The 13,233-nt window shown below is 49.2% G+C and overlaps 6 protein-coding genes across 6 annotated transcripts; 3 read left to right on the top strand and 3 right to left on the bottom strand.

Moving 5' to 3' along the window:
- Positions 1-180: 180 nt before the first annotated feature.
- Positions 181-2,916, top strand: KY384_003089 (uncharacterized protein; the record flags this gene model as incomplete). The annotated part of the gene is made up of 2 exons (XM_044811610.1): positions 181-350; positions 402-2,916. 2 exons carry the CDS (start codon positions 181-183, stop codon positions 2,914-2,916), a joined length of 2,685 nt encoding a protein of 894 aa, XP_044670743.1.
- Positions 2,917-3,405: 489 nt separating this feature from the next.
- Positions 3,406-4,205, bottom strand: KY384_003088 (uncharacterized protein; the record flags this gene model as incomplete). Its single annotated transcript, XM_044811609.1, has 2 exons — positions 3,406-3,999; positions 4,050-4,205. 2 exons carry the CDS (start codon positions 4,203-4,205, stop codon positions 3,406-3,408), a joined length of 750 nt encoding a protein of 249 aa, XP_044670742.1.
- A 136-nt stretch (positions 4,206-4,341) lies between these two features.
- P5CR (Pyrroline-5-carboxylate reductase) lies at positions 4,342-5,428 on the top strand (the record flags this gene model as incomplete). Its single annotated transcript, XM_044811608.1, has 2 exons — positions 4,342-4,447; positions 4,500-5,428. 2 exons carry the CDS (start codon positions 4,342-4,344, stop codon positions 5,426-5,428), a joined length of 1,035 nt encoding a protein of 344 aa, XP_044670741.1.
- A 2,799-nt stretch (positions 5,429-8,227) lies between these two features.
- KY384_003086 (uncharacterized protein) lies at positions 8,228-9,254 on the top strand (the record flags this gene model as incomplete). The annotated part of the gene is made up of 2 exons (XM_044811607.1): positions 8,228-8,425; positions 8,532-9,254. The coding sequence occupies 2 exons, from the start codon at positions 8,228-8,230 to the stop codon at positions 9,252-9,254; spliced, it is 921 nt and encodes a 306-aa protein (XP_044670740.1).
- Positions 9,255-9,703: 449 nt separating this feature from the next.
- On the bottom strand, positions 9,704-11,375 carry KY384_003085 (uncharacterized protein; the record flags this gene model as incomplete). The annotated part of the gene is made up of 2 exons (XM_044811606.1): positions 9,704-9,747; positions 9,890-11,375. The coding sequence occupies 2 exons, from the start codon at positions 11,373-11,375 to the stop codon at positions 9,704-9,706; spliced, it is 1,530 nt and encodes a 509-aa protein (XP_044670739.1).
- Positions 11,376-11,851: 476 nt separating this feature from the next.
- Positions 11,852-12,745, bottom strand: KY384_003084 (uncharacterized protein; the record flags this gene model as incomplete). Its single annotated transcript, XM_044811605.1, has 1 exon — positions 11,852-12,745. The coding sequence occupies one exon, from the start codon at positions 12,743-12,745 to the stop codon at positions 11,852-11,854; it is 894 nt and encodes a 297-aa protein (XP_044670738.1).
- Positions 12,746-13,233: the final 488 nt, after the last annotated feature.

The following is a 13,233-nucleotide window of genomic DNA, read 5'->3' as shown; positions in this document are numbered from 1 at the left end:
GACTTTCAAGCAATGAGAAAATGAAAATAAAAATAAAAAAACATTCAATGACGCCACAGCCACGGCCACAGCCTCAACTCTGACAAGCGCGACAAGCGCCGTTCTCTACGTGCCTAAGCTTGGGCTTGGGCTTGGGCAGAATGCATTGCTACGTGACATGTGGACTTACTAGCTCTAGTCATGAGTGGGCCTTCACCTGGCCTTAGTACAGGTGAGGGTCAATCGTCATCTCGCCCCCCTGTCAGATCTGCACGCAATTCAGTAGAGATCGATGAAGAAGGAGCGGACTTGAGTCTGGATAGTACTCTGCTAGCAGATGATCCGTTGAGCGAAATTGACAACACCGCGCCGTAAGTATCTGCGTCACAGTCCAGAAAATGATCGGTTCTAACGCATCATAGGCTCTCTTTCCGTAAGAAGTCCAAGCAACCTTCAGGCCTCCGCATTCCCCAGTTCTTTTCGACTCCCTTGAATACAACATCAAATGTTTCCTCTCGGAACGCTAGTCCTGGGCCTCGGCCATCTGCCCCGTTACCGACTGCTCGAAGTCGCAGACTGCGTGACTTAGCTCAAAACAACGGCTCTGATACATCCCTGGATCGAACCAACGGACAGCCGGTGAATGGAACAGCTTATCATGACACCAAAGAAGGGGCGCCAATAGACTGGTATACAGAAGGTCCAGGCAGAAGAGTTGGCTACGACGACCTGACCGCGATCGACTGGATATTCGAGTACACCAAGGAGCGCCAGCGCCTACGCTATCTATCATCACAAGCAACAAATTTATTTGGATATGCTCAGCAGATCTTAGATGCGAGCCAAATATGGATAGTCCTCGTTGCTACTGGTATTGCGGCTGGCATTCTAGCAGCAGGTATCAACGTGGCTAGTGATTGGCTTGGCGATTTAAAGACAGGGTATTGTCAAAAAGGGGAGGGAGGCGGTAGCTTCTACTTGAACCGCGGCTTTTGTTGCTGGGGTCATGATGAATGGGCACAATGCCAAGGATGGACTTCTTGGAGTCGAGCTCTCCATATCAGCTCTGCAGCCGGTGCCTTCATCATTGAATACCTCTTCTTCTTCGTTTTCTCCGTCGTTTTTGCTGTGAGCGCCAGCTTCCTCGTACAACGATTTGCGCCATACGCAAAACATAGCGGTATACCGGAAATCAAAACAGTCCTTGGAGGTTTCGTCATGAGACGCTTCATGGGTGCTTGGACTTTAGTCGTCAAGTCGCTCGGATTATGCCTCGCGGTGGCGTCAGGTCTCTGGCTTGGAAAAGAAGGGCCTCTGGTGCATGTTGCTTGCTGTTGCGCCAATCTCTTTTTAAAATTGGCACCGAGTATCAATGATAATGAGGCACGAAAGCGCGAGGTCTTGTCTGCTGCCGCCGCCGCCGGTATTTCTGTAGCTTTTGGATCACCTATCGGCGGCGTCCTATTTAGTCTGGAACAACTGTCTTACTATTTTCCCGACAAAACAATGTGGCAAAGTTTTGTTTGCGCTATGGTAGCTGCGGTTACGCTGCAAGCATTCAATCCTTTCAGGACCGGCAAGCTCGTCCTCTATCAAGTCACCTATACTACAGGATGGCATGGCTTCGAGATTGGTCCGTACGCTCTACTCGGGATCCTTGGAGGCATATATGGAGGACTGTTTATCAAGCTGAACCTGAAGATCGCCAAATGGCGGAGAAGCTCACGATTCTCAGATAAGCCCGTCCTGGAAGTGATGGTAGCGTCAATAGTCACTGCAATCTTGAATTTTCCAAATAAATTCATGCGAGCGCAGTCATCCGAGCTGGTGTACATGCTGTTTGCTGAATGCGCCGCAATCACCGATGATCAATTTGGTATTTGCAAAAAGGGGGCTGCAACAGCTGGAGTCGTGCTACTCCTCTTCCAGGCAGCTCTGATAGGCTTTCTGCTCGCCTCTTTTACCTTCGGTCTTCGCATTCCTGCTGGTATCATTCTGCCATCGATGGCGATTGGTGGCCTGTGTGGACGAGCCGTTGGCGTGATCATGGAGATCTGGCAGCACGATCATCCTAGTGCGCTGATATTCAGCACATGTGAGCCTGATATACCTTGCATCACACCTGGTACGTACGCAATTGTAGGTGCCGCCGCCGCTCTTGCCGGCGTAACAAGAATGACTGTTTCAATCGTCGTTATCATGTTTGAGCTAACGGGTGCTTTGACCTATGTCCTACCTATTATGATTGCAGTGATGACTAGCAAATGGGTTGGGGATGCTTTTGGTACCAAGGGTATCTACGAAACTTGGATCCATTTCAACGAGTATCCTTTTCTTGACAATCGGGACGATCCAGTTCCTGATGTTCCAGTCTCGCAAATCATGACGCAGATCGACGATATAGCTGTGCTCCCAGCTAGCGGAGATACAATTCAAACTCTTCAAGACTGGCTTTCTACTCAGCCTTATAGAGGATTTCCAGTTGTTACGAGCAATACAAACAAGACCTTGCTAGGATACATTTCACGTACAGAGCTCATTTACTCCCTACAGATCGCGACTGCTGAGCCACGAAAGATGCCTCCCTCGACCGCGGTCTCTTTTGCCCATCAACCTTCAATAGACCCTCAGACAACCCTCGATCTTCGGCCCTGGATCGATCATACGCCTTTCACCCTTAGTAGCAGAAGCAGTCTGCAGCTGACGGTGACTATGTTCTCGCGCCTCGGCCTGCGCTATGTACTTTTCACCGAGAAAGGTAAGCTTCGCGGCCTGTTGACAAAAAAGGACATATGGTACGTTCTGGACAGTACTGAGAACGATTTGGGGATCGGTGCTGGAGTGCTTCGAGAGGAGCAGGGGGGAGAGTCAAGAGGCTTGCTCAACAGAGATGGCAGCGACGTGGATTCTCTTCGAAGCCCGGAAGACGAGCGATGAATGGCCCTCAGCCTGAGGACTCTCTCTCGATTAAAGATTGCCTATGCGCAATGCAAAGATCTGCCCATTTTCAAGCCGTGCTGAGTATGAGCCTGGGTAGCCGGGGCCTTTTGGGGCGTAATACCTCCACAGTCTGACTGAGAAATGTCATGCACTCGGGTACAGATTGCTTTACTACAATTGGGAATCTGAGCATAGACGTTCGAGTCAGCGACAATCGCTAATTCATCTAAATTTGAGTCAGCATGTTGGGTCAGTTTCAAGGAGCATTTTTTGGTGTTCAAGCAGATGGCACGAATGATACCCCGGGAACGATTGCATGAGTGCGTGTGATGATTCAATGAAAATCAGCGGTCGAGGGGGTCTGTATATATATACAACACGAATAATTTGAACTTTACATTCGAATGTTTAAGACGCCAGGGTATCATGCTTCACCATCCTAAACGCCGTTGGTAGTGCCATTTCTGAGTCTTTGAAATCACATCTTCACCCCATTTCCAATGCTAATCTTCGCTCCTCCGCCTCTTCTTCCGCTTGCAAATAATCATCTGACCCAAGATCACTGACTTCTTCCCACATCTTCTCAAATTCCTCATCCTGGTTTTCATCTCCTCCCACGGCCCAGATATCTTCCCTCAATCGCTTGTGCCTTTCTCTATCTTCCTCGATTCTCTGCTCTATCTGCCGCTTGTCTAGTCGAGTAGTGACACCGTTCGCTTTTGATCCGGCATGAACCGAATGATCGTCGCGACTGGGAGCGTTGAGAGTGTTCACAGTATTCGGAGAACGAGGGGAGAGGGCCGCATTGGGCCCAGAGATTGTATCTCGTTCCTTCAATCCCTCTTCTATTTCTTGCACGGTTTGCGACTGTAAAACACTTTTGCTCTGTAATCCTAGCAGCACCTTGCGTACGACCTTGAGATTTGCGGCTCCGGAGCCGTCTGCTGGTGAAACAGCGTCCACAACTCGTACGATATCTCGCTGCATCATTGTCACGTAGCCGGGGTATTGTTCACGCTGAGCCATGTCGCAAAGGTGCTCGATGAAATACATGATGTTTGCTCTTATGTTCATTGAAGTCTGGAGGTCTTCTGTCAGCTACTGTGCCATGAGATGGGAAGGTTTCATACCAATTCAAGCTGCTCTAGGATGCACGAATGCAGGTCCTCGTCCATATCGCGGTTCTTGAGTGCATAGTGGGCTGCTTTTTGGGAGGCAGTACTCGATGCATTCAAGTTCTGAAGCTGGTGGGTAAACCGCATTCGAACATCGAAAGGGTCGGCCATTTGCACGAGCACATCACTCAAAAATCAGTAAACTGTAAAGCTCGCGAATCTGGGAGATATCTAAGCTTCATCGCCGGGTAGCAGTGGTGAGAAATCATGAAATGGGGAAGACTCGAGGCGTGCTTCCAATTCAAAAATGACGACGACGACGGATGGTCCAGTACCGAAAGCCAATGCAAATTTGCTGTCTACGGCACTTCCTGAGAAACGCAATGGCATTACTTTGACAATTTTAGGATGTGGTAAATAGACGCCAATTGATAGCCGTCTACCTTTCAACTCACACTTCTGTAGGGACTCTCGGCATTGCGATCCTATCTGGTATCCTATCATCTCTTGCTGAGCAACGTTCTCCCTCCTCATCTGGTACGGCGACACCGTCTGAAGACCTTCCATCACAAATACCGAATAAATTTATCGGCTGTGTTACCCGACCAGCCTCAGCTAAGCGGATTGAAAAGGAACTTTCCCATCTTACAGACTCCTTGACCGTACTTCAAAATGGGAACATCCGTGGCGTCAAGGAGGCAGATGTCGTGCTTTTGGGATGCAAGCCTTACAACCTCTCCACAGTGCTTCAAGAGGAGGGGATGAAAGAAGCCCTCAAAGGCAAGTTCCTCATTAGCATACTGGCTGGTGTGCCTGTGTCACAGATCGAGGAGACTATATATGGTCCGGAAAGCAGCAAGACGTTGCCGCCGGACCCAGCAACAGATGGTCGTTGTAGGATCATCCGGGTCATGCCAAATACGGCAGCCTTGATCCGCGAATCTATGACTGTGATTGCTACATCCAACCCACCATTACCTTCACATCTCCATACTCTTGTCACATGGATGTTCCAGCGCGTTGGTCGGGTTGTGACCTTACCACCAAGCCAAATGGATGCTTGTACAGCGCTCTGTGGATCAGGCCCTGCTACATTCGCTCTTGTCTTGGAAGCAATTGCGGATGGTGCCGTTGCCATGGGTTTACCGCGAGCTGAGGCACAATTTATGGCTGCACAGACCATGAGAGGGGCATCCGGCTTGGTACTTAACGGGGAACACCCGGCTATGGTTCGAGAGAAGGTGAGCACGCCAGGTGGCTGTACTATTGGGGGGTTACTTGTCCTTGAGGAAGGGAGCCTTAGAGGAACGGTCGCGAGAAGTATAAGGGAAGCTACGGTGGTAGCATCCCAGCTTGGGAAAGGGATGCAAGGAGTGAATGGGACTAGATTCTAAAGAACAGTCGGAATTTTTTGAAACCAAAGGATTCACAAACTTTCTACTCATTTAGGAACCTGCTCACTTTCTTCCCAAATAGAATATTGGCCGGCCCAAGGCTTGCTGATATCCTGCCGGGTCAGTAAGAGTGTTCAAGTTCAAGTAGCTGACCAGAAGGAAAGCCCGACATTTGAAAGATGACTTTTCGAACTTCAGAATTCGAAATAATTGACAGCTTTCAAATTGCCAAATGTTCCAGCTGACCGGTCTGCGTCTGTCAGGTAACTTCCTGGAAGCTCGTGTCCTCAGGCTTTACCCTTACGGAGGTTGCTATCGCGTGTGCTTGTTTTCGAGACAGATGCCTTTATCCAAACAATAATATGTCGAAGACGCTGCTTCTAAACGTCGAATTTCACGAAAGTGCCAGACCACGCATTATTGCGTGGTGAACGGACCAGCCCAATCGGTACCCTTCTAAAGCGTGCTACCATTCCAAACCAACATATCAAAAGAAATTGCCATGTTCGTTGCAATGTTGTCATTCGCTTACTGCGATAGTCTTTTCGTGCTATACATGGGATGAGAGCTCGTATTAACTTGAATATTATACCCGATTCAAAATTCTGTTTTCAACGTGTTAAAGATTAGGTTGAATCAGCTGGTCGCTTTGATAGCCATGATGTCCGAAAATACACAATAATCATTGAGGAATATCTTGCCCTACAATTGATGAAATGGCAAAAGACAAGCAAGCACCGTCAGGAAGGCTGCGTGCATCCTGACTCTCTGACTCTATTCGAATTTTAAGAGAAAGTCTTGACCCACTGTACAAGTATGACGCGTATGATCAACCTGAACGCAAGGAAACATCCGTCGTAACCTGTTCCAACAGATCCTCGGATAGCTCAGCCGATATTGAGCCTACGTAAAACTCGACAAGTGTATCAGTATTTTCGTGTTCGATACAAGGCTGTAGAAGGAAGCTGAAGTGATCCCGGCTTACGTTCAAAATTCACAGTGCCGTTCTTAGAGCTGAAGAAATTGTTGTTTTCAGGCAGAAGTATAATGCTCAACGGCCGTGAGACGAGGATAGAGAAGGCATGGCAGGCATGAAGCAAACTGTATCCCCAGAACAGTCCATTGGGACTCTTGCAATTTAGACATTATTCTATTTCCCTCTGCATACATACTATATAACCGCTCCAGCTATTCACTTTATCTCGCAGGCCCTCTTTTCTAGCTCATTCAACAATCGAATATCAAAGGTCGATGCAAAATTCTACCATGGGACAGGCACAGCTTACGGGAAACCCCACAGGCAATACTCCCAGTCATCAATGAAGACGTGTTGCAGATTCGTAGCACCCATCCTGTAGTGGCGGAAGTGCACCCAATCTAACGGGTCAATGACTTGATACACCTTTCCCAAAGGAAGAGCTGGGATCGTCCGGGTTTTGTCGCAAGTAATACGAAACGAGAACGCCTTATGAGTATGTGATGTTTCTAGTGCCGTGAAAATCCAAAAAGGTGTAAACAGATGCTAACAGCTAACGAGGCTCGCGGCTGCTAATCCTCATGGGACAGCCAAGGCGAAGGCGAGGTAGCACTATGACGCTAACCTACTGAGGGCTAGCGCCCTCATCTCCCCTAAAACAAGAGTCGGCCCCCCTTTGTGAACAACGTCGGCTTCTATACTATCAAGACTATCTGCTTATACTTTCAGCATCGATGCAAACCTGTTTCGGGCTATATTTCGCAGGCATTCTCTCTCCTACCATTCTCATAGTCGACCTTGGTTTGTATTGAGAAGATACGCTGGCAAAAGCAAGCCGCTGGCTAGAAGCCCAATCTCATTGATAAACTAGAGTTGAGGCTGTATTATCAGTATGTATATCTTCTGATCTATCTCTGCAACCCGTTCTTTCTCCCCTGCCTCCTCGAATATTTGGCATCGACAAATTTCCTTGATTACCACGGATGAAGCCCTGACGAGAATGAGCTCGAAGGCCATGGGATGGCCCTGACCACAAACCCGGAGAGCCATCTGCATTTGGTCACTTAGTGAACTGTACCAAACGCATTAGTTGCGCCCAACCTTGGAAGTCTGGATTAAATACCCAGTAATCACATTTTCACCGTTCTCTTGAGCGGCCTAAGCGAGCATTCATCTGTCGACAAAGTTCGGTGTGCAGAAAATCAGACTCGATATCTTAATTCGAACTTCTCGCGGTCGGCCTGAGCAGTCATATTATGGAAACATGCCTGGATTTGACTGGGAAATGGACTTTTTGATTGAACATGCATTCCACTGGTACCAACCTTGGGGGTTTTTATAGTGGACAAGTCATTCGCTCCGTGCGCTTGCTGGATCATTCGCTTGCACCTTGTTGTCTCTGGATGCTTTTTGGCTATTGAATACTGCTCGAATAAGCTGTGAACTGGAACATTACTTTCCACGAGCTTAATGCGACATGGAAAGAAATCGACAATGAATGAGTGTACTCCTAGCTACTGGCCTGTCATTCTCCCTTTCTTGAAGATTCACAACCTATTCACAACCTGTTCAATCACTTCGTTGTTATCTCTAGCCGTTGAGAGTGGAGTCAGCCCTCATCAACTCACCTACTTCTTTGTTGCTCTGGGCGTGCTGAAGCTTACCTTTCCAAAACCATTTACACGTTTTAGAGGCTCGTCCTATTGATGTAGATTAAGCTGACATGATCGCCACCAATAGTGGCAGCAGGCTCGTCGACCAGCCCCCTTCCTCCCACGGTAGAGGAAGCCTATAGGCGTAAATGTATCGACCTACGGAAACGAATGGACGAAGTCGAGCAAAGTAATGATGCTTTCCGAGCACGAAAGGCTCGTCTCAACAGAGGTATCCGAAAAATGCGCCTTGAGAGAGCGTACCTGCTCGAGATGCTCGGCAGACGGATGAAGAAGAATGGAGGTAGTATAGATGGACTGCCCGTCTATGACGAAGACAGCGATGGAAGCAGCGAAGGTCCGCCAACAGTATGTCTTCAGTCGAGTCAGTGAGCAGGTATAGCAGTTGCTCAAATGCTACCAACTGCCTCGCTTCGCTGCCTTGACTTCTGACTGCCTGCTGAACTTCTGCTAGCCAAACGGACGACCTCTTCGAAATAAGCGAAGCCATCGCCGTGACGACTATCAGTCATCGCCTCCCCCAGGCGAGTACCACACGCGCCAACAGCAGCATTATTATCCCGGCCCATACCATCACCATTCACATCATCAACATGAATCCCCGTACGGACCAGTGCCGAATGGCCATCGTCCTCCGCCTGATTACCCACACCCTGAACACATGATGATACATCAACAACAGCAGCAACAACATCAACACATCCTCCCACCTCATCATCACATACCCTCTCAACACCTACCACCACATCCACATACTGTGATCAGCCCCGTTCCGGTTCCTAGCGCTTTCGCCATGTTCTTCGAAAATAATTATCTCTCGCAACCCCACAAGCACTCAGGAGCACGTACAGAAGAGGACCTTCTCAATCTCGCGCGCGAGCATTGGGATTCCGCGAAATTCGCCAGCCAACGAGGCATGTATGTAGCACAGGCGGAAAAGCAGATGAAACTCTATAAGGAAAATGCGAGGGCCTACAACATGGCTGTAGAGCAGCACCAACAAGAGCAGGGCCCACAGATTCATCCGAAGAGAGAAGCTGACGAAGGCGAAGACCAACCAAATATGGAAAATGCGGCGCCGGCCGATCAAACCTATAATCCTGATACAGAAGATGTGGAGATGGCGGACACCAGTCGACCAGTGGAGGCTGCTGGTTTTCGACCCATCAATGAGTAAGATTACGTCTGATGACAAGACCTTTTTAATGGGGCCAAATGACCGGCTTGAGGCCTTCGATGGCTAGGCAATGGGGAAGAGCTTCGCAATGAGAGCGTGTGTAATCACAAGTACAGCTGTAACATTATTTCGGAAGGTATTCAACTTCGTTCAATCACTCAGGTTTCAATTCTTGACCACCATCTCCCATATCCCAACCAAATGTATCAAACATCCTTAGCTAGTTCTGCAGCGTCGCCCTCTATTGATATATCCTCTTACTCTTCAAGGATCCCAAGCCGATCTATTCAATTTCGCGGATTGCTCCACGTCTAACGTCGTCGAAAGGGAGTCGTATAAGCAGACCAGACTCCGAAGCATCTTATCAAAGTTGTACCCAGCAAACGCCTCGCTTAAACGCAAGATCCAGTACAGCAGAATTTCGAAGCATGTGAAAAGCAATGAGAGCCTTACTCAACCCCTGCGTATAGATCAACCACAATATTGACGGCGGCTACGAGAATTTCAGCGGCGATGAGCACGATGACTATCAACCTGGAGCATCAGCACCATCCCATTCACAATCAAAAGCTCGCTTATGGCAAGTAGACCAGGTAGTCCAGGAATGTGTGCAAAAAGAAAAGCGGAAAACTCACCAATCCATTCCAGATACTCCCCATGCTTCGTGCCCACCTGATCCTTCAGCACTGCAAGCAAGTCCCCAATAACACTCAGTCGTTCCGTCAACAGGCCCGCCCGCTGATCCATCTCGAGATAGCTCCTCACAGCCGCATACACGGGCTCCAGACTCGGTTCCGCCCACATGAGCTCAGGAGAATCCAGCACACTCCCCTGCAAATGTATGTTAATTCTCAATATGAACAGCTGCCCAATCTGCTGATGGATCTCCCGGCGACTCAGCGCAATACGGCCCGTCAGCGCGATCTGCTCCGGCAAATGCTGCGTCGTCGCAATCGTGGTGCTCAGCAAATCCTCAAAGAGACTGGTCTTGACGCTCTGCGCCAATGCATGCGAAATGGCGAGTTTGGCCATATAATTCTTCTTCTCGCGTAGGGAGATGAAATCGTTGTAGATGCGCGCTTGGTACTCCCGCGTGTAGTAGAAATTGAAGTTCTCAGTTTGGATGTCGGTCGCGGAGAGCTTTTCGCTCTCGAATTTGGAGATTTCGGAGAGGAGGGCCGTTTCTTGGGCGGGTGTCATGCCCCAGATTACGACGGTGCCGTATTGGAAGAGGAAGACCTCTGGGGTATGGACGGTGGTGTCGAAATCGGGGGTAGAGTGGGCGGTGTGGGAGGAGACATGCTGGGTTTGGATGGATGAGTCAAGGTCGGTGGGTTCGTCGCCGGGTGAGGTGGTGAAGTCGATGAGGTCTTCGCGACGTTGGGAAGTGTTTCCTTCGACTTCAATGGCGCTGTCGGAGAAGCGTCGCTCTCTTTGGTGGGGTGTCGAGGGTCCGTCAAATGTAGCGTCTTCCTCTTCCAGGTCACCGCTGTTTCTTCTTCGATCATAGTTGTATGGCGTGTATATGCACTCGTCAAATTGCTTCGGATTGGCTCCTTTGTGTCTAGCTTTTTTGCTTTTGAAGTATTTCATCAAGCCTTCTAAACGGTACTCGTTTGCTGTGCAGTAAGCAGTCACTCTGGGTAGTCTTTCTCGATCGGCCTTTCCAAGTGCAGCTGCATCTCTTCTTGCTGTGGGATCCTTGATGCGAGTAAACTGCGAATACACATCCCTCCCACTTTCTTCGTCCGAACCTTCTTCACTTGGATCGGGATTTGGTAGGAGCTTCAGCTTTTGCGCTGTTTTTGTTGTGCGCTGGGGACCGATTTTGGACGCGGGCACAGGTAATGGCTGCGTAGCAAGCGGCGATCCATGGCTGTTTCGTCTGCGCAGCTTGCTGTTCAGTGTGGAGAGCTTTGGCTGGGTGGGAGCAGCGACCTGTTGTAGAGCTGATGTGGTTGGAGGAGATGCGCTGTGGAGAGTAGAGATTTCGGAGGGTCCATTGGGATTGCTAACGGTAGTCTGAGGATTGAATGTGACGGTTCTTTGAGGTTTTGGTGAATGTGGAGGCTTAGGTGCGGACGATAGCAATAGGGTTCTTTCGGTAGCTGCTGAAGCCATTGTAATGCAGTGGATGACGAATAGTGCATTCAGACAATGGATGGGGAGACTGAGAGGTCCATGTTGTTTTTGGCAACAGACTTTAGGCTGAGTGCCTTGACCAGGGCCTCTGGCTTATACTTTGATGGTTGTGGTGGTTGCAGAGACAAAGCCCAAATCGGAAATTTCGTCATCGTACAGTGTGCAGGTGTCAGGCATGCAAGGCCGTTGAACGGCTAAACCATAAAATCATAAAACCAGGCTTGGGATAGAATGGCCTTCTATTGGGGGTATACAAGCAGCAACCAATCGTTGTGAATTTTCATATTCTTTAGTTGAGGCAGTATTGAGTGAATTCACCAACGTCTTCAAATCCTTCCAAAACCACCTGACGATCACATCGTGAACGTGAAGTATCACACGCAAATGGGGTATCTCAGACATAGCAATCGCTCAGAAGACGCTTCACAATATTCATGTACATTCTCTTCCGTCAATCACTTGGCTTTCCGCAAGAATCCGCTCATTGGCTTCGAGCGAGGTACCCACATCGATGGGTTTGACCCTCGCTGTCCCATTAGCCACTTCTCCCTGATCTGTCTGCCATTTGACTTGCTTTTGGGTGGCAAGAGCGAACTCTCCTGTGGCAGAACCCTTATTCTCGTGTTGCCCCGGATGATGTCCCTTGGCGGCCTCTCCCTGTCAAGCAAGACCTTCTTCTTCGAGCTCTTGGGCGAGACAGGGATAAAGTCTGGCGTGGGCAGGCGCACTGTAGGCTCCTCGTCAAGAAGTTCCTGCGGCAGAAAGGGTGGCGATGACGCCGTAGTTGGATCTTCCTTCTTGCCTTCATCATTTGACATCTCGCCTTCGTCATTCTCGACATGCTTCTCGTCCTTCACATCTCTCTTTGCACGTTTCACCTGAGCCTTCATCTTCTCATCGTGTGCTTTCCTTTTGGCTCGGATAGCCTCCTCCTTCTTCAATGCAGCCTCCACCGCTTGCGCAGTCGCAGCGCCGACTCTGTCCTGCATAGCTCCTGTGGTTGCCTCCTCTGGACCATTGTCGTCGCTGTCTTCATCTTCAGAAGACGGGCTGTCCAGTCTTCTGTTCGCTGCTGCTAGCTCTTCTCGTTCGGAATCCAAGTCCTCAGCTTCCAGAGTTCCGGACCGCTCGAGTGCAACGTTCTGTGCAGTCATCGGCCCCTCTGCTGAGACCTTTGGATCCATCGATTCTTGTAGCAGATTCGCACTGACATCGAGCTGTCCATCATTCGTATCAAGCAAATGTCCACGTCTTATGTCTGGAGAAGTCGGACGGGGTACGACTACTTTAACATCATTCCGCTTCTTAGGACTCCGCACTTTTCGATCCGAACTCCTTGTAGCCACCATGGCCAAAGTATTGTAAAGAATCAGAGAACCAGAAAATATCAAATCCAGTTGGGGTATTACAACGAGACTTGTGGGGACGACAGAACGCTTCGGGCGCTAAAACATGCCTATTCCTATCGCCGCACGCCTCGACCCCTCTCCACCGGGTGCAGGCAGAACAGGAGGATCGCCGAAGCTCATCGTACGGGCGTGGGAGATACTACTAACAAGCTTGAATCAACAGTGGTAGCTTCAGAAGCACTTCCTTGGTCTAAGTCATTCACTTTTTTCCAAAAGCTAAGAACAGTAGATACATTTCATCCCCGTATAGTGCTGAAAGACAGAAGGGTATCTCATGGTAGCTGGCGTTGCAAACCATATACAAAGCAAATGTACATGTCAATGCAGTCCGTCTTTCCATCCAAATTTTCAACCAACAAAATCCCAGCCAAGATATCGTCACCTTGCTTGCTTCGCATTTAACCAAACCCATGACGCTCATTACTCGA

The sequence above is a fragment of the Bacidia gigantensis genome, assembly GCF_019456465.1.
Source record: "Bacidia gigantensis strain McMullin 20006 chromosome Unknown contig_180, whole genome shotgun sequence".
NCBI lineage: Eukaryota > Fungi > Ascomycota > Lecanoromycetes > Lecanorales > Ramalinaceae > Bacidia > Bacidia gigantensis.
The sequence above is the reverse complement of the archived record's forward strand: the minus strand, read 5'-3'. Positions and strand labels throughout refer to the sequence as shown.